The 22,815-nt window shown below is 35.7% G+C and overlaps 2 protein-coding genes across 3 annotated transcripts; one reads left to right on the top strand and one right to left on the bottom strand.

Moving 5' to 3' along the window:
- Positions 1–11,794: 11,794 nt before the first annotated feature.
- On the bottom strand, positions 11,795–15,768 carry LOC103325330 (nicotinamide/nicotinic acid mononucleotide adenylyltransferase-like). The gene is made up of 10 exons (XM_089048245.1): positions 15,628–15,768; positions 15,163–15,226; positions 14,960–15,033; positions 14,668–14,753; positions 14,248–14,331; positions 14,021–14,105; positions 13,476–13,555; positions 13,019–13,120; positions 12,605–12,663; positions 11,795–12,532 (listed from the first exon to the last, which is right to left on the bottom strand). Exons 2-10 carry the CDS (start codon positions 15,219–15,221, stop codon positions 12,427–12,429), a joined length of 735 nt encoding a protein of 244 aa, XP_088904371.1. The 5' UTR covers positions 15,222–15,226; positions 15,628–15,768; the 3' UTR covers positions 11,795–12,426.
- A 324-nt stretch (positions 15,769–16,092) lies between these two features.
- LOC103325328 (uncharacterized) lies at positions 16,093–22,737 on the top strand. 2 transcript variants are annotated; one of them, XM_008227490.3, is made up of 13 exons: positions 16,093–16,226; positions 16,309–16,879; positions 17,362–17,546; positions 17,712–17,792; positions 17,865–17,906; positions 18,019–18,063; positions 18,335–18,421; positions 18,949–19,075; positions 19,168–19,248; positions 20,531–20,656; positions 21,178–21,242; positions 21,954–22,059; positions 22,380–22,737. In XM_008227490.3, exons 1-13 carry the CDS (start codon positions 16,179–16,181, stop codon positions 22,478–22,480), a joined length of 1,665 nt encoding a protein of 554 aa, XP_008225712.2. In that variant the 5' UTR covers positions 16,093–16,178; the 3' UTR covers positions 22,481–22,737. The 2 variants fall into 2 exon arrangements, with proteins under 2 accessions (XP_008225712.2, XP_088904370.1); XM_089048244.1 differs by having other exon boundaries at positions 18,329–18,421.
- The last annotated feature ends 78 nt before the right edge of the window (positions 22,738–22,815 follow it).

The raw sequence follows: 22,815 nt of genomic DNA, 5'->3' as shown, positions 1-22,815 counted from the left end.
CATACGACCAAGTTTTTTTTATATATATTTTTTTAAAAAAATTAATTTTTATTATTTAGGAAAATAAAAGATGCTGTTGTTGTTGTGGCTTGTTGGAGGGAGCTATGATACCGCCACAATTCTTTGAAAAAAAAAAAAAAAGAGTTTGTATGGATTTGGTGTATGGTAGAAAATATTCTTGGGCTTTTGCTGTTTTGGCGTTTTTTGAAGAGGTAGTTGACTAAAAGGACAGTCTAGGAGTCGAACGGATCGACCCTTTGGAAGGTAAAAGATTATTCTCTACATTTCTATACTTTTAAGGCTTCTGACCTTTCTATAATTACAGTGACGTAAGGGACCTTCTTTTTGCATATAACCCAAAAAAAAAAAAACCAACGGCCTCTTACATTCAAATTTGACGTACATAATCAGTGAATTCTAAAAGAAGACTTAAAAAGATTTACCGTCATCATTCTAAATCTTTTGTTACAATGAAAGGGAATTGAACCTTTAGTCGAGCCTAATTAATTCTCTTTCTCTCCTACTCTCGTCAATTTGCCCGATCTAATGACTTATTCGACTTGTGTTTCTTTTATTGGTATTATGAGTGTGGTAATTTTACGATTTCGATTAGGGTTTATCATTGCATAAAAAAATTTAGGATTTGGTTTAAGGTTTATAATACAGATAACGTAAAGCAGCTTATGTTCACAATTTTAATAAGTCAGTAAAATGTTTGATTTACTCCATAGCCACATACTTTAATGAATGTCACCTACTACTGCTTAAAAATTTCAATAAGAATAAGGAAAGAAGCTAAATGATTGAACCCCAATAAATATAATCTTATCATATTGCACCGAAGTGTGTCCGTGGTACCTTACCTCTCTGGCATATCGAAAACATATAGAATATCTTGGGTTCAAATATTTATGGAAGGAATGGGAAGCACTTGACCGATAAAAAAAAAAGGATAGATATTTAGTTATATGTCTATTCTTAGCATTAAAATTAGATAAATTCTACATCGTTTAATTTCTATATAAAAAACTCAAAAAATGACAACTCGCCTTATTGAATTTAATTTTGATTATTAAATTACTTTTTATGGCTATTGAGTATTTTGGGTTTTTTTTAATGAGGTTTTGAGGTTAGACTTGTTTTAAGAAATCGATAACAATTTTGTAATTTATTAATAAATAAAATCCTTTGAGCCCCTATATCAGGTATAATAGTGAATCTCCCTTAAAAAAAACTTAGGCTACTCACAATAATAAATAAATAATGCTTTAAATTGAAACCTCATCCCCTTTCTTTCTCATTGTCTCCCTTTACTTATGGAAATACTAGCCAGTCTTTCTAAAGCGCCATGTTTCATTCAAATTTTCACTCTTTTTCTTAGAGTCGTTTTCAAAGTTTCAAATTCTCCTAAACCCAACACCACTTTTAAACATTACATCAAATTAACCACTCCCTCAAAGCATTTTCCTTTTCTAATTGTGCTGAATGCAAAAAGATATTTGTTTGTTTTCTATTTTTTGGGTGAGGATGGACATGGATGGATGGATCCTGTGATCTTCTCCTAGGACTTCAATTTGCACCCAATTAATCATATATAGATAGACTGTCATATCGGGTGGAGCCCTAACCCTAAATATAGAGTGGCCTGCCCTCCCCATGCATTTATTTTCATTTTCAATCAAGTACTACGTACACTGGTACATGCCCTACAAAACAATTCATTCAGATCTCTAGAGAGAGACTATAGTGAACTGGCTGTGGGATGATCCTGTGATGCTTATAAGCCATGAAAATCGATCAAATCCTTTGTAGGCCCTGATAACATGTGAGTGTTGCTATGATTCTTTGATTTTCCTTCTCAACCAGCTTCTTCTTGTACGGTTGTACCGACATTTAATGCCGAATATCTTACCCTTCGCTAGATCAATCATTTACTGCATTTCCACCGCTTACATTTTGAGATGCGTGTATATATTGATTATGAGTAACACCCCTTCTTGTCAGATATTTGATATGTTATATAATTCACATATACTTTTACCATATCGATCTCACTAGTTGTTATTTGTGAACAATGTCTTCTTGTCATGTGTGATGTATCTAATGTGCTATATTTCTAGATCGTATATTTGGATATATTTGCCTAATCAACTATAATAGTTCTAATTCACAACATGACAATTATTTTCTTGAGACAATTTGAGGAGTGAAAATTATTCCATGAAACATACTCCTATATATATATTCGAGCTATCCATAACCAGGTGTCTCAATAAATGGGCGTATCTCTTTAGATTTTGATACATTCATTCAACAGTGATATGGTAGCTAGCATGGTACGTGTTGATCCTGTCCATTACAGTTGTCCGGGTCCCGTACCCAACCTGCAGCTGACTTCTGTACGGAACTTTCCTACAGACTTGTCAAAAAGGCAACGATTAGTTCCACCCTCCTCTCATTTAAATCCCTTCAATTCCATGATTAGTCCCAATATATCTTAATTGATTCAAAATATGTGGCTGCATCTTATTGATACCTCGAGAGTTTTAGGTGCACATATATATATATATATATGTGCCGAATTTGTTATCAACGGTTACCTATGCGCAGTGGGGAAGTAGAGTTTGATGTTTTGGGGCCACAAGCTTAAAATTATGGGATTTTTTTTGTAGTATATGCATATACTTTCTCTATAGTAACGGAGATGAGAAGATGGAAGGGGACCCAGGTCACTTCAGGCTTGTGAATAGCTTCACTCCTACGTATGCGAACAAGGTTGAAATTATCGAAACGAGAGTGAACAAATGCCCTTAACACGTCTTCGTGTATGCCATGTATTGGCTAACATATGGCTTTGACCTATGTGATGTCAAGTTGTCAACTGGAGAAAAGACCTCCAACCATTTAAGAAATTAAGTGATGATAAAGCTATAGCTAATTTAAGTGATGATGATCCCACCAATTGATTAGACCGAGTCTCCTTTTGACCTAATTAAAAGTCTCAATATTTTGTCGAGCACTAAAGCATGTCCCAATGGTTAGCTCCTCTCAAAGATGCTTCGCATGGTCTATCTCCTTCTCTTTCCTTCAAACTACCGGCACTACTCTTTTTCCTTTCTATTATAATTGTGCACGAGTTCCCGCCACTAGGTCCCAACTTTTTATTCTTTTTCTTTTCGTTTTATATCATTTCTTTTTCTGGTGTAACAAGAGTTGTATTATCTTAATAAATAAAAAAACTAGTGTGTTATATAGATTAGTATGGAGAAAATATTGAGTGTAGAGGTAACATCACGCGAATGTTATAGGTTTAGCGTTTATATCTAGATGATTGCACACATTATAATTTATCCGTAATACCACCCGTTAATACTATATTATAAATTAAAATCACAGATTTAAAAAAAAATCGTCTAATCAACAATCTCTATTTATAATCAGACAACATAACATACTACTCGGTTTTACTATAAGAGAAAACAATTCGGAATTTATCATTTGAGCTTGTGGACCACAAGTCTACCAAATTCATTGTCCCTTCATATATTCATGCAAATCCAAAAACAATCGAAAAGGTTCATAATTTCATGGTTGCAATTCAATGCCATGAGGGGAAAGCCCATTACTGCGTGGATCTATGACATACTTCACTTTCGTGGCGTCTTCCTCTCAACCTCCACTAGCCACCGACGCTCAAAATCAAATGCAGCATAAACATTAAAAAAAACATCCTAAGTTTTCAATGTGTTGTGTAACACAAAAACTGCAAAAGATACACGAACGAAATCAGCAGCCGATATTTTGTTGCCGACCCAAGTGGGGACACCGCCAAATGAATCGGTTGGTGAAATGCAACTAGATTTAGATTTTGCGGGATAAAAAAAACAAACAGAAAAAAACAAAAAAAAAACCAAACATCGTGATGAACATTATTCACCACGCATTGTTGTCCTTGTCCCCTTTACTTCTTCAATTCTTTGACATTACTCTAATTTTAATTAATTACGATTGATTTGTTTTAAGACAACTTTATCTTTTTCCCGCCCGACAAGAGATTGGTGTCTTAATCATGTGTCTAATTACAACTTTAATCATTCGGGTTAGTTAAATGACGCTGCTTAATTTCAGTGTGGGTTTTATGATTTTAAATAGTCTCGAATGTCTGATGGTGTGCGAGTCTGGATAGAGGGGAATAATCTTTAAGCAAAGGCTACGTATTTTAAAATTAATTAACTTATTAAGTTGGGTTTAATAATATAATGTAAATGTGACAAGCTCTTTAAATTTATATATTTTTTTATAATGAGGGGTCGTCTAACAAATTGACACGTCTGAGAAAGAGACAAAATGTCAAACAAAGCATTCGCCTTTTGTAATTTTTTTATTTTTCAAGAAAGAAAAAAAAAAAAAAAAAAAAGAGCAGAAGAGAGATTTGGAGATGCTGTTTGTGACTGAATAAGCTGTAGCTCTGGCCTCTGCCTACCTATCGCTGCTGCATGCATGGATGGATGTCCATTTCACTAGGGCCACTACTGGGGCATACGTATGGTATGTGATTCCCGACCGACAGTATGCTGAGTCATCATATGATAATTTTATGAAATGAAGGATGACTCGTTTGTTGGTAGAAGTTTTGTAGTTCTATTAGCTAAGAGTATTTACTGAAAAAACTTGAGGTTTTGAGAACTCTCCTCCCCGGTATGTGAAGTGAATCCAAACAAAATAATGGCATTAGGCCTCTTTTGGTGATTAGGATAAGCCGTAGGATTCGTTTGACTTAATCCAATGCCATGATCGGTGCTCAGAGATGAATGTGGATAGGATAAAAGATAATTGCACTATAATCTCGTTGTGTGAATTTTCATAAGATAACTTATCCTACAAAAAATATGGAATACATAATCTCACTACTACAACTCCTTGACCTAGGACACAGGACTTGGGAGCCGGAGCACTAGTGCCAAAGAAGAATACTTATAATTTCTAATCCAATATAATCCAATCCTATCTCCTAATTTAATCCAATCATACTCACCAAACATGACCTTAAAAATGTATATCAAACTTCACTAGAAAGAACAAAGCTTGAGCTGTGGCCCAAGTTAGCCCAAATAAAAAATATGGAAGACTAATAGTAATTGGTAATCCACCGAAAAAATAAAAGCCCAATGGTCCTAAAATAGACTTACATCAAGTCTGGAGCTAGAAGCGACCTTGTAAAGAGTCGAACATGAGGCCCATTTGGGCCTTTTCTTGTTAGCCCTATTCATCATTCCAATTTGTTCCCCATATGTTGCAAGACTGATGAAACAATTTGATTCATTTCTTTGGGGTAAAGTGCGGGGCTAATTCCTTAAGGCTTTCATTCAGATCAAACTCAAGGAGGTGCTTCAACCAACTGAGCTATGAAAGCCTCGAGCAACTTGATGCTTTTATATGTAATCTCCACCCACTGTTTTATAGTAAATGTTGGAAATAACGCTGAAGACTACCAACTTGAATAGTTATGAAAGTAACTACAATAAGGCCGTGATATTTAGAACTCGTTATCCTTGATTACACTTGCATCTCGTCGAGGTAATGATTATTGACGAGATGCAAGTGTTCAATAATCATTATCCTTGAGAAATGAAACGTTATTACTTAAAAGAGTCAAGTATTTTCCATCATGATTTGTATTGCACGTATAGTTTCTCAAAGTCGAGAATACAATAACCTCAAACCCTATAACCGTACTCATTATCATATATACTTAGATCGTACCACAATTGGGACGATTCCCCTAGCTAGAATTGAAAAGAAAGAAGAACTACTTCAATGGGAGAAGAGAACTGTATGAGACGATCCCCACGAATATTTCTTGGCAAAGCTCGGATATCCATATCACATTTCCCATAATTCACAATAACAAAACTCTTGGTCAAGAAGAATTAAAAACAATAGGGATATTATTTCTTTCAATGATCTCCTAGAATATATAATTCAAATCATGCACAGGAAAAGTGTCTATGTAGCTGGGAATAAAGTGTACGTCTCTCGAAGCCTTCTTTTTTAGGTCAGAGGAAATTGATCTTTAGCAGCAGCCACAGTAGAAATTTGGTACATATGCGAATGGGAATCGGATCCTCAAAGCTCTGGTGGTGCATGTGGACGAAAAAGAAAAGTCCCCATCTCATTTCAGTCCTTTCTTTCTAGCTTTGATATATTGGCCAACAAATTTAGCAGTCACTGTCAACCTGCAGAGAAAATTAAGCACCATGTACTCCATAGGCCTTTCAATTTCCAACAGTGTATCTGATATAACTGGACTATATGCCGTAAAAATACCTAATATTAAATAAGTTTGGTGAGATTAGAAGAAGACCGAAGAAAGAAAAAAAAGTGAGCTTCGTCTGTCACTTCGTTATTTGTACTTTACAGCAGAAAAGTTGCTTTTGAGAGTCCAAAGATGCAGAAAAGCTTGTATGAAATGGGGATAGTATTTCGACAAAATAAAAAAAAATTAGGAATAGTACTATTTTGTTGTCTTCGCACATAATACTATGTGGAAACTTTATCACGCGTAGCATGCTATGATTGGCCAGATATAGCAAAATAATGTTATTCTAATTTCACACGAGTGTTTCTCCCAAAGATGAAATCACTTTGGGTCGTTTATGTCATACCACATTATTATATATCATGAACAATTTCATCATATTTAACTTCTTCCTTTTTCAAAAAAAAATCTTGTATTTCAAAATATAAAAAGCAAAGATGATATCGTATCAAAGAAAGATATCTTCATTAAAAAAACAAGGAAATTTAAAAGGAATGAAATCAAGAGAATATGTAGAACATTTTGAAAATAAAGAATCGACTACAAGATTATGGAATCATAATCATATAAGCTAGGGTGTGCCATTTTCAATCCACGCTTTGGAATCCTTGTTTGCTAATCGTAATTAATTTTGAACTCATTGATAAAAGGAAAATAAATAAAAAACCCCATTTTGAACACTACTAGAACTTTACCAAGCTTGATGACACGCACTGTCAAAATGACTTCAACATGAGTTGCTGCCCAAGGGCATTTACATTGAGCCATATCAACATTCAACAACTTGTGTACATCTAAATGCGTCTCATTTTATATCAAACACATACAACAAGCAAGCAGAGGGAAATATATGATTCAAATATGAAAACCATACAAACACTTATACATATGTGCAGATGCAGCAAGTAAAATAATTGAACAAGAGAGAGAGAGAGAAAGATAGAGGGTATGCTTGGCTCCTCGTACGCCACCCGCAGTAGCCAATCTAGAACCAGATTGAGCTTCCGCTTGTGGCATACAGGGAGCCAGGCATAACCCAATTCACCTTTCACTTCAAACCTCACGTCCAAGCCAACCTTCTTCTTTTGCATCTCCACGGGACATCGTGTTTACAGAGAAAAGAAAAACTGATGAGAGAGAGAGAGAGAGAGAGAGAGAGAGAGAGAGAGAGTCACGAAGACTGAAGTGAAACGTAGACTCTGAATATATAGAGCCCTCGGCCTATGAGGGGAGAGATTTCTTGCCATGTACAGTAGATGTACTTTTAATGCACTTTCCTTTTCAAATAGACGAGGGATTCTGATTTAAAAACCAAATCACAAACGAGATTTAGAAAATAAATTATAATCCAAATATGTAATTGCCATCATCATCGCCACACCAAGCGCCATTTCATTTTGCACCTGCTTGCCCCTTACCTTTTCGTTTTCTCTTTTGCTGACAAAAAAATAAATAATAAAGTAATCATTTTCTCTTATCTTTGATTAAAAAAGAAAAAAAGGGAAAATGTTTTAAATTTGTTGATGCAGAAAAAAAAAATGATGAACAAGGTTTTTGGGTAGGAATCAACGAGATTTTGTTCCGACGAAAGTTATATCGTACTTCTGCAACAAGAAACATACAAAAATAATGAGAGTAACACTGGTGTGGCGATGGAAAAGATTGCTACGATACTTAAGTTGCGTCTTAAAATGAGTTGCAGAAGAATTTTGACAAGGGAAGGTGTGAGTACTTAGGAAAGTGTCAATTCACCGTTTTATAATGTGGTTTGGGTGGAAAATTGTAAATTCCCGCTTATTTTCCTTATTTTACGGATCGCGTGATAATTGACCAATGTGATTATCCTGCGAACCTAGGAAATTACTTAAGTGTTTTCCAAGACGTGCCTCATATATACTTTTTATTTCGTAAGGCCACTTTCTCTCGATAAGCTAGTTGATACCTTGCATCAAATTTTATTTCGTAAGACCACTTTCTCTCGAAATCTCTGAAAATCCTTTTACATTTTTTCGTCTATGTTAAAATGTAATTTCTTTTTGTTACCATTCTTGAGTTTTAGTGTAACTCAAGTGATATGGACTTGATAAATTAAGAGTGTTGCTAAACGAACTCTAAAATTAACTGAGTACACCCTATGATCTAAGTACACCCTAATATTTTAATTAAAATGTAAAATTAACTAAGTACACCCTATAGAACCCTAATACTTGTAGCATTATTTTATAGTTGATTTTCAGCTTGATTTTTTTAATAGTGTTTATAAATCTTTGACTTTTCATATGGATTTATGCTTCTACTAAAACTGTTGACACTTTTTTTGCAATTCCAAGTTCTTGCAATAACCACCTCTTTCGTTAAAAACACAATCGGACAAACAATCTCTTGATTAGGGTTGAATATGGTTAGTAGGGTGTACTTATTAAAATTATATTTGTTTCACAATTCTATATATCCTTTTTTTGTCATTTTATATTAGGGTAAATCAGTAATTCAATATATACTTTTATAGTATAGTGTACTCAGTTAATTTTAGAGTTCATTTAACAACACTCTAAATTAATCCAAGTCTAACCCAATATAAAATTGGGCTAGGCTAACTCGGCTAACTCAGCTAACTCGGCTCATTAGTAAATCATAAAATAATGACTAAATTTTTTAAAAATGAAACCTTACTAGTGAATTTTGGTAGCCCTACCTTATATTTCCACCAAATCAACATCTCTGCCATATTTGGTATAAGATTCAAGAGATAGTGATGATAGTCACAAACTCATCAGATCATCTGATCAGTTTAATAGATAGCCTAGTATATTTATGCAGGGTCCCCGGTTCCTCTCTATTACTATTATGTACAGATATGTTCTTGGACTCATTGTTCGATTCCACAGTTGATCACGTTAACCGTCCGTTTACTTTTCAGTTAAACAACCTTTCTTGTATTAGAGTCTCACTTGAGTAGGCCCTATGGGGAGGATGAGACCCCGATAAAGAAGAGTCCGCTTTATTATAAGAATACGTTGTTAGAATCACTTCTTGAGAAAAGCATCTCCTACATGTTTCTTTATAAAATTATTTTAATAATAACTAATGTGATTATATAGAGAAGTGATACCATAAAAGTTACTATCAATTTATCTAAAATAACTCTCAAACGAAACTTAAGAATGGACTAATGATTGATGTGGTCTAGGGGCGGACCAAAAAATTTCTCAAATGTATACGAGATACAGTGTACACGAAAAGACCTCCTTTTTCGAAGCTAGGTAGTGAACAGCTATATAACCAGCTTTGAATGAATTATGCTTTTGGGGGGCCATACCCTGCTAGTATGCCTTATGCTTTTTCCCTTTCTTTTTGTTGAGCCAGATTTGTCGGGTGCGCTTTAGAGGAATACTTACCAACCAAGTCCACCAATCGAAGTACTCATCGACTTATCTGTAATCTGCTAATTTGCCATGCCCCCACCGTACTGATGTTTCCCTTTTCTTCGACCTAATAGCAAACAATATCCACCATTGGATTCTAGGCTTAATTTTTAGCTAGCTGCTATGTATAACACAGATATTGTATCTATGAAAAACAGAGAACACCATGCTCGTGACCAAACCTCAACTGTTTCTCTTGGGGAAAAATTATTGTATCCGATACATCGCATGATATGTTGATAAAAAAGTCTATTTTACAATATCATTTCAACATTAATATCACCTCGCTAATAAAAGTGAGATATGAGGTTCTACCTCCATTAGTAAAGTGGCCAACAAAAATCACCCAAATAACTAATAACATTTTTTTGGTGTGTGAGGTCAAATGTGGGTGGGATTACTTAGCTGATATTGCAGAAGAGTCCAACATATATATTGTATCTTCAAAGAACATAGACACTTAACACACGTGACAAACATGCTTCTGTCTTCCTCTACTATGTGGAGCATGCATCATGCATATAATGTTTGTCAACCTTTCTAGGTCAAAGATGGGATGATCAACCCTTACCGTAGGTAGCGAGCTAGCTAACATGACTATGATTGTGGTTCCTCAATCCCCATAGAATGCCCGCATATTCATTTTCCTTCCACAGTTCAACTATGGACAAATATGGGCAGGAAAGCAACCTAAAATCTTACATATGTAGGACCCATTTAGTGGTCGGTCCATCTAACATAAGCTCCATTTACGCCGATGTTATGGAAAATTGGAATTGCTTTACTTTTCACATTACGATCGACCCCTCTTCTTCTTTTTCTTCAATTTTAAGGTGTGCCTTTTTCTTCCTCGAACATCTCTCAATTTTGAGATGGGGACCAGCTAATGGGGTCCAATCAGTGCTTGTTTTCTAAAGACTTTCTGCTTTATTATTCCATGTAATTGATAAATATAATGCAATATAACAACTGCCAAACGTTAACTGGTTAATAAGTTAATACAACATTAGTTTTATTGAAAATAACATATTGCAACGAACTCTCTCGTTGTAAGATAGTGAAGGATATTCGACTTATAAGTATAACTGACTGCTCAACTGTCTCTGCTTCTGTTGCGAAGTTGCGCAGTTGAAGCTCTTTCTATATCTACATCACATTTATAAAAACATGTCAATAACATATAATCACATTATAATTAACGTTTGATTCAACCCATATTTAATCTTAGATGAAAAAGCCTATATATCTATATTGTACAAATAGTTTGACTCTTACTTGAACTTTATGAGAAAGATGAGTTTAATTACCCTTAGAGGAAATGTTAAAATTTTCTAAAAATATACTAGTTGGAGCCTCACCCTTCAATTTGATTTGGGTTGCATGCTTTGACTACCAATAAAAGAAAAAGAATCACCAACAACACGCTGTCTAATCATCCCACATTATCCCACGCTGTCTAAGTAAACCTTCTTTATGTCCATATTACAATGATGCCATTGCTTCATTTTGTTGTCTACATGAATTTTAATTAGGATGTCTTGCTCTATGCTACACCAATGCTTTGATCAACATCATTCTTTTCTTTTGGTGAGTCACCAACACTATTCTTAACAAGGCTTTGGTCTTGACTTAGACATATATATAAAGTAGAAGACATGGAAATGACTTGGGCAAATGATCAATTTATTCACAAAACAAAATGATTGTGAGAAGCTCACTAGTGCATGCATCAAGTTTGGTCAAAAGATGACAACTTTTTTTATGCTAATTATTAGGGTTAAGTCAAAATTCAGGAACATCATCATTTGTTTCTATTACTTATCGGTACTTTATCTTTATATTACATCTGATCTTATATTCTTAAACAACATTATTGAAGCAGTAAAACAGTTTTTCATGATTGGACCACTATTCTATTTTTCATTTGCTTCCTTTTGATAATGCATGCCCATCACTATTGATTAATGAGAAATCATACATTCTTTCGTAACGAGAAGAATGTATTGTCGATTCGATATCATAAGGTGTCTGTATCATTGTAGATAACATGTCAAGAATAAAATATGTTGATGTCTTATCGATACACATCAGCAATATCAAATACAATTTGTCTTTTAAAAAAAGACGAACATCCTGCACACATAATTTCTACTCATATTATAGCCTAAGCACTACCCTAAGAAAATTGAGCCAAAGGTTGAGCCAACCCTATTGGTCTCTGTCGGAGTAAATTTCAGAGTGTACAAAATGGTAAGACAAAAAAGCCCATGTGAAGCTTTGACTTCAACTATCAGCTTCAGTTGTCAGATTCACATGCTCATGAGCCATACACATCCAAATTGTGTTATCGCATCTTCAACATTCAACACCACATCTTTGAATTCTACCTTTTTAAGCCCTTCAATTACCGCTGATGGCTCGGCAACCTTAGCAAAGAAAAGGCCATCTACAGCCTTAGCACATGTTAGAGAAGATCTGTATCTGTATCTATGGATTCTATTATGTATTTGAGTATAAACTAAGTTAGTTTCTTTGATCTATTACATATACCAAATTATGCATTTGCTAAAAAATGGTTTTGAGATTATTTTCTTAATGAGCTTAGGATGAATGATGATCAACTTATTTTGAAGTCTTTGAGATGAAAGAAAACGAGGAAGATCTTTCTGTTGATGATCATCGTCATCGCATGTCATTTGAGTTCAAGTACAGCTGATGTTCTCTAATGTAATCAATTACTTCATCTGCAGTCAGATATTTTACTGACAATCCTCTTGAAATGCAATCCCTGAAATACATTGTAAGTTATCAGTTCCACATTCTCCTTAGCATGTTTGTCAATGAATCATATTGTCTTTACCTTATTCTCGTTGAACTTATTTGGTTCGGTACAAGTTCATCCACGATTCTTATGTTACCCTGTAATAAAGGAGAAGAATTAACAATAAATGGGCTGTAAAGAAGCTTCAAATCAAAACTATTTAAGCGACAAAAGGTTTTACACTATTTCAAACCATTATGAAACTTTCGATTTTTCAATTCAGACCAATTTCTACCCTTGTACAATACAATCCCAATTTGCATAATCTATATTCAGACTATACATACATAGGTGTAGAAAAGAAAAATGCATGAGAGAAATATCACTTTGGGTAATGGTTATTTAATCTAGGTGTAACTACGAAAATCTAGTGTTTTACAACTACTGAATGAGAGTTTGACTATTACAATGTAAGAGTCAAAAAGCACTGAAAAGATCAAGAGATGCGATTACCCTGTTCTCTTTCAAAATTTCATCATTTGAGATAATTTTATCAACATCTTGTCCTTCCCTGCGAATGCAAACCACCCCATAATCTCTGCATATGCCTCTGACCTGATCAAGAAGGACAAATGTTATGGTAGATTACCATCTTCTTGAACCAGAAACGGACCAATTCAAAAGGTTTAAACCCTACCAGACTGCAAGTGTTAGGTTACTTTACATTATACAACAAAGATCCACCGAGTGCCCAGTTAATTTCCATTCATGTGTAATTGTTGGACATTATGACCAAATGTTCTCCTAACAATTATTCGCCACCTTTTAAGTTACTGAACTAAAATAAATTAAAATTCTCCAGATCAAGTCGTTGTACTCTATACTAAGTTAGTAATACAGGAAAAATGAGATGGTTATCTTGTAAGAGTCAACTACACATGACCACTAGAATATAGAGTTATAGACATACCTGCTCAGCAATCCAAATTCCAGGAATGCCAAAAGAGTGGAGTAGATCAGAGCCACACACAAGCATGCACTTAAGGGATTCTATCAAGAGGACAGAAGTCAATCATATTGCCTCCAAATTAACAATGATAAAGTAGAACTGTGAACCAGTTTCAGACATCATGCATCAAATTGATTAAGCACAGTCCTTAAGTGCTGCAGCTTATCTATGGAATAAGCTGCCTTTATTTTCATTTTATTTTATAGAAAGCAGATCGATGGAATAAGAGCCTTAAGCTACCATATGTTAAGACTACTTGAGAACGAGTGTCCAGAGCTGATAACGGAATCCAAAAACAGGGTTTCAAGCAGCAATATGACAAAGAATTCCTGACAATCTTCCTGTAATGTTATAGTCACACAGTTTTGGGCAAGAATATGTGCATGTGTTCTTTGCAGTTATATCCATCTATATGCATACATATAAAGAGCAACTTGTGTGAGGATATATCATAATTGTGCAGCTCCTCAAAGGAAAGTGAGGGATAAAAGTTTTGCAAATCTTACCACTGGGTAGCAGCCCAGCCTCAGACAAGGAACCCTTGACTCTAGACAGAATAGTTAAAGTGCGCTGGAAGCTACTCTGTCTTGCCTGTAAAATTGGTTTATAAATTCTATATATAAGTACGCAGAACCCTAGTGGCAGTAAATAAATAAGACAGAGTAGCACAACAGAAGCATCATCTAAGATTCTACAAAATCTGTACAGTGGAGAGAAAGAGGGAGAGATATACCTCCCAAGGATCAACCATTACAAATTCTGAACTCTGGCAGGCTAGACGGCACAACTGTACACGATGTTCAGCAGATATAAGGCCCTACATTGCCAGCCAAGTGACCATGTCAGTGTGTGGCAATAGAGGGATATGTGATATCTGATCATATGATTTAGCTATAGCACTTCATTAAGCATGAAGAAGTGATAAATCTCAGAATTGCATTGACAAACTCATCCGAGTAACCTATGCAATAAAACAAATGGAATAAGCGCATTGCTTCTACAACCCTGGTTAAAAGGGATCCAGGAAGAAGTTGAGCTAAGTGACTAACTTCCATCCTTAGGATCTCCTGTACATACTGTGTACCTTTACCCAAGTGCTTAGAAAGCTCTTGCTATTCCGATGCCTACAGAGATGCTACTAAAGGATACATACCCTCTTATAGTACGCATCATTAACAGGTGACATATAACCTCCAATGACACAAAAGCCTTCTGAACTCAGTGCATCTCTTGCCAGCTCTGTGCACAACAGCAAAATTGATCAAAAAATACAATAGATATGTAATTTACAGTGAAAAATAAGCAAAGTAGCCCAAAGTCATATGCATAAAATGAAACCCGTGAGGCCATGACCAGATTCAAATAGAGTGCGGAATTCACATATATGTAAATTCACAATTTAGCTGTCAAAATGAGAAAGAAAGCTAGTTCGTGCGACAACTTACCCAACATTCGTAAATGCATATAAGTAGGAGGATTGAAACTTCCAGTTGCTACTAGAACTACGTATTTCTTGTCCCTAGTAACAAAAACAGAGAAAAGCATAGAACTAATTCAATCCTTGAATGCCAGACATATCCAACTATTCCACTAGTAACTAAAACAACAAAAAATAGTGAAATAAATAAAATTGACAATATGAACTTACTTGTCGTCGTGATTAACCGAATGCAGAGCTAATTTACTAAGAGGCAGAGTGATGTCCATGGCACCTGAAAAACTTGAAAAACAATTTATAACACCTATCACGAAAAAGAGTTAAGAGCCTTGTTCGTTTTGACAGAAACTGATTCCCGGGAAGAATTATTGTTTGTTTTTATCAAATTCCTAGAAAGAGTTAACGCCAGTGTAAATGTCGCCGCTTGGCTTTCAATTTGAGCAGCATCATCCTAAACTACGATAATGTGTCCAAGAAGACCTTATGGTATAAAATTTTGCACTGCTATGAAAACCCAATATGAAAAACTTTATTTTTCCTCAATTTCTTACAGTTTCCTACCAACCAAACAGCATAAACATCCACACGCTAGGTGACAAAAATAAATATATAAATAAACAAAGTAATAAGACAAACCCAGATTAGAAAATTCAAAAGACATAAAAAATGAATAACCTTTTGAGATTGGCGACTTAAAGGTCCCTGCTTTCGGCCACCTGGACCTGGTACTTGTCACCGGTCCTCTCGACGATGATGGTCAAGGAGGCAGGAGACCTGAGGCTCAAGGGTGATGAGACCCAAGCTTAGACAGAAAAATTTGGGTTCGCGCGCGATGGGTTGATAGACGCGGCAGCTAGGTGGGCTGAGATTTGATTGGCAACTCTGGAAAAGTTTGATACAGAGAAAACAAAAGAAACGACGACAGTTTCCAAAGCTAAGGACTTTATATTGGTCTATTTTTATCTGTTGATTTGCCCAACTGACACGCAGTCAAAGTTAAGACGAAAGTGGAATGGGAGGTGAAAAGTTTGAAACTTTGTCCGATTCTAATACTTTGTTTCCTAAGCTCTTGGGCTCTGCTAAGATTATGGCGGATTTCACAAAGCTCCCTATGGCGTCTTGTGTTGTTGTTTTAGTTATGGACTCTGCCGTCCTCTCATGCCTTCAAAATTCCCATAGTATTGGCTTTGCAATCTCTTCTATTGCTTTTCTTCTTCATCGTCACCATGAGGTCCGGGAGTCCCAGCCCCAGAGCAGTTGGGCAACCGAACCAGGTCACTCTGAAGCTCACTTGGTCCTTACCCTTTTCATTTCATTGTTGAATTTGTGCTGAAATGTGCCTTGAATGTTATGCAGGTACAAGAACCATACAGTCGTGCAAGAAAGAACCCATTTTTCGATGGTCTGTTGAGAGCGGAAGATGGGACGCCTAGTCTTCCATTTGATCTCCAAGCAAGCCTTGGCAGCCGGAACATTTCTCGCACCATGTCAGATATTGGTAACACTCACACAAGAAATGCACATGATTCATTGACAGATATTGGTAACAACCCATTTCTTCAGCCCTTTGAACGGTCAAAAATTGACAAAACAGCTTCATTTGCATTCACGGATGTTCAGTCACTTTTTAGCTTTGACCCAAATGAGCTCATTGAAGCAAATGAGAAGCCCCCTACTGTAAATGGCCTAACAAGTCCCACAAGTGCAAAATCATTTAGGGTGAATAGAAGGAAAGAAAACCTGTCTACAGTTTCACTTCCTCAGTCTGCAGCATCATTCTATAATGGGGACTCACCAGAATTTGAAATTGTTGCATCGTGTCCAAGCATTAACAAGCTTAATTCATTTCTCAAAGCCACAAAGGATGAAGTTAATGCTGGTGTCCCAGGAAGATTCTTACATGTTGTAATGGCTCAAGATGTCCCTGGTAATGCCTATCTTGAATCCTCCTTTTCAAGTTATCTTTACTTCTCCTTTTTAAATTTCTGTATCATATATATATATATATATATATATATATATATATAGAAGACCACAGTACAATATGACTTTCAAAATCCAATCCATGAGAAGACAAACTTAATGTGCTGTGCCCTGAAATTCGTTGGAAAACAATTAAATTGTTATCTAGTCTAATGACTAATACTATCTACGTCCATTTCTTTTATTTCTACTGAGACTTCTTGACCACATTGGAATTCTAAGGATCTCCGTAGTCCAAAGTCCATGCAACATCTGTGGTCAGCTATGCATTCTATTAACACAAATTAAAAAGAAAAGTAAGGAAAAACTGTATGGAAATGCCGATAAAATGTATTTCTGAAGATCATTATGATTTTTTCGATCTGTCAGCCAACTTGTGAACTGATGTCAGAGTACACATTTTTATCACTCTTTGGTGATTTCTAGATGTTGGATCTATTGCTTCAACAATCACTTATGCCTTCTACCTGAGTGAAGCACGTAAAGATGACCAGATTTGCACGGTGCCTGTCATCAACATGAAGAGGTTGGACATACGTTCTCAAGCTGAACTCAAATGGTTACTAGATTCTTGTCAAATTGATCAGTCGTCCTTAATTTTTGTAGATGAGGTATGTTCATATGTGAATCATGGGGATTCACTTATGTTGATTTTTTTCCTTCTCTAAGTTTCATGCCTTTTACCTGTGACTAGTTGGGGCCCAAAATATAAGTTTTCAATTACGACATGCCTGTTCAACTGATATGTTTATCCCCCACTATGAAATTTTGAGCAGATTGATCTGTCCTATTATGATCTATTTGGGAGTCTTAAAGTAGTTCTATTAAATGGGAACAAGCTCCCAGCCAAGCAAGAGGTATATTTAATTTGGGGTATACTTGAATTTTTAACCATGGGAAATGACTAATACTTTTGTCTTCCTAAACAGGCAATGAAACAGGCAGTAGTTGAAATTTTCAATTGCAAAGAGGTGTTTTGCTGAACTCAATGCGGACTACTTTTAAGCTTATCTTCCTACCTCCTGACACTTTCAATACTGAAAAAATGCCTATTATAAGATTTCTTTTCTTTTCTTTTTGCAGGGCGAATCTGTATATCCCTGGGTTAAGACCGTTACTATAGCAGAGGTATGACTTTAGCATTTAGACGTTAAAATACACTTTTGGTGTTTATATACATCCTTTTCATTATCTATCCTTGTTTTCCTGTAAGCAACAAGATTTTATAGAAGTGAGAAAAGAGAGAAACAAAACAAACCATCTTGTTATCCTTGATTATCTATGTCCTATTTATTTATCATGAAGGATTGAAAACTATGTATTATAATCTTACCAGCGTACTTGTCTCTATTGTTCTTAACATGAATAAATATGCTGATTATCGTGTTTTAAGAAACAGGATAGCTCATGCTGTACACTTGTTGCTGAAAAGTTTGCACTGATTTCACCTGAGATTTTGGCTGGACAAGGATTCAGTAGACTTTTGGTACCTTCCTTTTTCTCTTTGCAGGCTATAACATGTGAACAGCTTATTTCAAGATTGAAAGACCTTTTTATTGGTGTACATTCGAGCATCTGCTCTCTCCCTGTTCCTCCTCCACCATATAGGGCATGTACTTGTGCAGCAATTATATAAGCCCTTCCCATGTTTTTTATTGTGTGCCCATTTTGGTCGATTGTTAATTAATTTCTAGGAGAAAATTTTCGTTGGCCTTGTGGTTTTCTTTTATTCCTTATCCTTTTTATTTTCTTTCATTTTTTCCTTTGGTTGTTCCTTTGATCAGATTGAATTACGTCATATTTTCTATTCTTGGGTTGCCATGATGGCTCCTAATGTAAGATAGGTAGTCAAATCCTTACCCCCTATAGTGTAGCCCAGCCATTTGACCCCCCCTGGGGGGTTGGAGTGGGGAGCGATTGATAGTTGATAGGGTGGATTGCCATGGACTTTACTTTACCCTCCATGCCTTATTAAGTTTTTTTTCACTCTCTTGAATTCCTATTTTCTTGCAGTTAGCTGCTATCCTCTTAGATTCCGCGAACTTGTGTAGTCCTCAGTGTTCGCTCAAAGATAACTACATGGCTACACTGTTAATCCATGGTGCTGGTCGCTTTGGATGCAATGGTCTTTACCAGTTACGTATGTATTTTGTCCATTACATGCCTATATATCTTTTTTATTTATTTATTTCCTCAAAGCGTCTTCCTCTAAATATAATTTTTGATTTTCAGTGAGATACAAAATGTATGATGTGTCTGATCTCAAGGTAGCTGATATATTGCGCAAGGATTTCAAAAAGTGGACAAGAGTGGGTATGGACTTGAACCTTAGTCCGCTTATATAATAGTGCAACTAAATTATTGGCATGTTCTGCAATAGGATTTTGTTGTTAACTGTCTGAAGATTCAACTTTCAATAAATTGATATGGCCGACTGAACTGGATGGCATAAAACTCAATAGAAATGATTGATAAGACACTATTAGGGAAAATTCTTAGATGATGAAGGAAGTTGAGGTTCCACCCCAAAACCAATTGGCAATGAGGGGAGTAGCCCAACTCCTTATAAACCCAGGCTAGGTCCCTTAACATTTCAATGTGGGACAAACACTCTCAACACGCCCCCGCACGTGTGGCGAACTTTCAAGCCTAACACGTGGACAACACATATTGGGTGACGTGGGAGTACGTGTGGCCGTTGGGCCCAACACGTGAAGCCTTGCTCTGATACCATGAAGGAAGTTGAGGTTCCACCCCAAAACCAATTGGCAATGAGGGGAGTAGCCCAACTCCTTATAAACCCAGGCTAGGTCCCTTAACATTTCAATGTGGGACAAACACTCTCAACAGAGCTGACTTCAGTTCATACAAATGGCCATCACATTTTACTTATCTTTTGCAGACATGTTTAGACCATTCTCAGTCTAGTTAAATTTTTATATATATATATATATATATTTACTTTTTAAATATTTGGCTTAATTTAGCTATATCATGAAGAGAGCACTTGACTTTATACTGATGTAAGGCCTGGACTTGCATTACAAGTAAAAAGTATGAACCTATTTATGTTCACTGTGATCAGCTAAGCAAGATATCTAAAAGTTCATTTTTTGCATGCTTCATTTGTTTTAGTCCTCACATTCCAGTTATAGATATATGGATACTTTTTAAGTAAAGCACGTTAGTGCAGATAAGTCTGACCAAAACTTCCCATCAAAAGAGAAAGTAGGGCCAAAATAATCAATACAAGAGTCTAAATAAGGGGTTTCTATCAAAATCTGCTCAAAATAGTAAATAATCAGCAAGTCATGTTTGAGGGAATCAGGTCCCTCTATAAATATGTATTGGACTGGGTGCATTTCAAATGCTCACTCCATGTGCTCTGAGTACAAGGCAGATCCAGTTGGACGCAATCAAGAAAGAGTTGAATAACTGAGGCAAAAATAAATTAATAACACGATATTTCGCTGAAAGTTTCCTCCCTGACCATTGACCATTAGCTCCTCTCTATTTTTAGCCTTGTCTAGGGAATTTTTTTGGCCCTTAAACATAATGGAATAACCTTCCAATAACATAGAAATTGTTGAAACAGGTAAGCCAGACAGTGCTGGTTCTAGAATGATGGCATCACAAATCGGGATGAGTTCTATTGGAGTGCCAATTGCCCAACTTCTTGATCATGAGGACACCTCAGTGCGTGAAATTAAATATTTCCAACGTAAGTATATATTTTTCTTTCATTGTCATCATGGCTACTAATCTTGGATAAAGATTCACTCGCTCGAAAACTGGCTTGTACAACCTCTAAGTTACTTGCCCTACTTTTGATTTAGTCTTAGTTATCTTGCCACAAGTACATCTGTCAACTTCTGTATGAGTGTTTCTCCTTTTTCCTTGAAAAACAAACCCATTCCTCATATATTCTCGTGAAATAGTTGAAGAATAAAGATCTTTCATGTTGCAAGGAACAGAAGTCTTGAATCTTTACTATTAATTCCTAGTCAGTTTGTTTACTAATTCATGATAGTATTCTTTTTTTATGCGGCTCATAAAGGCAGTATCATACTGTAATGTTGAAGAAATTATATTTCCAGTAGCCTTAATTTTCACTCACTCACACGTCTTCTAATCGTGTTTTCCCAATTACCACATGACATTGATGGATCATACCACCTGTTTAAACTATATACATATTTAGTTCTTTTTGTCTTTTTGGCTTTTTTTATATTTAAATTTCAGATATGGAGAAAATTCGGCTTCTCATGATTGTTTCTGGTTATTATGATTCGAAGAAGAACTTCAAGGTTAGATACATGCTTATATTTGACAGTTTCTCTTTTTATTAACACTTGTTTTAGGGAGCTAATGATCTGGATACCTTATGTTATCGAGGAAAAAGTTGGAATAGGGTTTACTGTGGCTTAAACCCAAAAAAAGTTCTGATGAAGGACAAGTAGCTACTGTGGTTATGTTTCTGTAATGACGGTTTATTTCATGTTTGGTGTCATAGATTCTACTCTTTGTGGTTGAACTTATGCCTGCAATCCTCTTGATCCTCATGTAGTAGTAGAAGGGTATGCAATGGGGTGTTTTAAAAAGAGGGGGCGGACACCCAACATGAAAGTCCTCGTGTTAGTAGAAGAGTATGCAATAAGGTTTTAGAGAATATCGTAACCTTCTTCATTTAGTGAAGTTTCCCCATCTGCCTTGCCTATGAAAGTCCTAAGTTCGAATGACTCAAACTTCTGTGTTCTGTGTGATTGTAATATTTTGTACTTCAACTTTTGACTGCTATGAGCTGATCTAAAGGGCCTTTTGCCATTTGTTTGCTCATGAAATTGGGAATACTAGTTCAGTATGGTCTCAATTCAATAAGTAATCCAGCTTCCCTGCTCATATACCCATACATATTCTGATGCAGTTACGATCTCGTCTTTTTTGGTAGAATAAGGGTACTGTGGCTTTTTACTATTTTATGGTAGAGTGACTTTCTCCATATCTTTGGTGTAATTTAGAGAGAGATCCTGGTGTCTGCTGAATCTGTGGAGCTCATGAAGAATCTGCTGTTTTTCTTCAATGCGAGTGCTTCCCAACTGCCTCTCAAAGCGATCCATCAGCCAGGTAAGAATCACTTCAAAATAATACAGGCCATGCACATCAGTTTTTGAGGTCAGAAAAATTAGGAATTAAATTCCTACTTGGAATTAATACATTTGAAAAGCATCCCATAGAGTTTTATTGGCTGTATTGGTGAAGGGGAAATCGATTATGAGAAAATACAAACTCCAGTTGCTTTTTTTGTTCCTTTGTTGTTCCTTACTAGTAAGTTTCCTGTTTATCATTTGTAATTGCTACATATAATCCAGGATAACAAAAAAGAAAGGGTTAAATTGTATTATCATTTCAGGATGATATTAAACTTACCTATGGTGCTCGCACAGGTCTCGGGGAGGAGATGCAAGCATTTGAGATTGACAAGGTCACATCCAGAAAGACCATTGAGCGTCTCTTAGAAGAATTTGGTGGGACTTCAAAAGGCTAATATGAATTCCAGACCTCGACAATTGTCCAGAGACAGTTGTTATTGATTATGTAGGTAAATCACAAGTGTTGAAGGAAAGATTTCTGTAAGATATAACTTAATCTTGGCTGTTCAAATTGAAAGGTATCTTTGAGGCAATGGTCAAATGAATATTGGATATTCAAATTGAATTGTAAACTATCTCAGTTTGCCAAAAATGATATGCAGTGCGTGTATAGAAAGTTTTAATGGATTGAAATGTTGAGATTGGATTAGAATTTAATTCAGCAAACATGCCCTGTGCAGTTTATAGCAACTGTTAGTTAGGAAGTAAAAGTTTGTTTTCTGAGACTGGA

The sequence above is a fragment of the Prunus mume genome, linkage group LG3 (assembly GCF_029339155.1).
Source record: "Prunus mume cultivar Tortuosa linkage group LG3, ASM2933915v1, whole genome shotgun sequence".
NCBI classification, from domain to species: domain Eukaryota; kingdom Viridiplantae; phylum Streptophyta; class Magnoliopsida; order Rosales; family Rosaceae; genus Prunus; species Prunus mume.
This window is presented reverse-complemented; position numbering and strand designations above follow the sequence as displayed.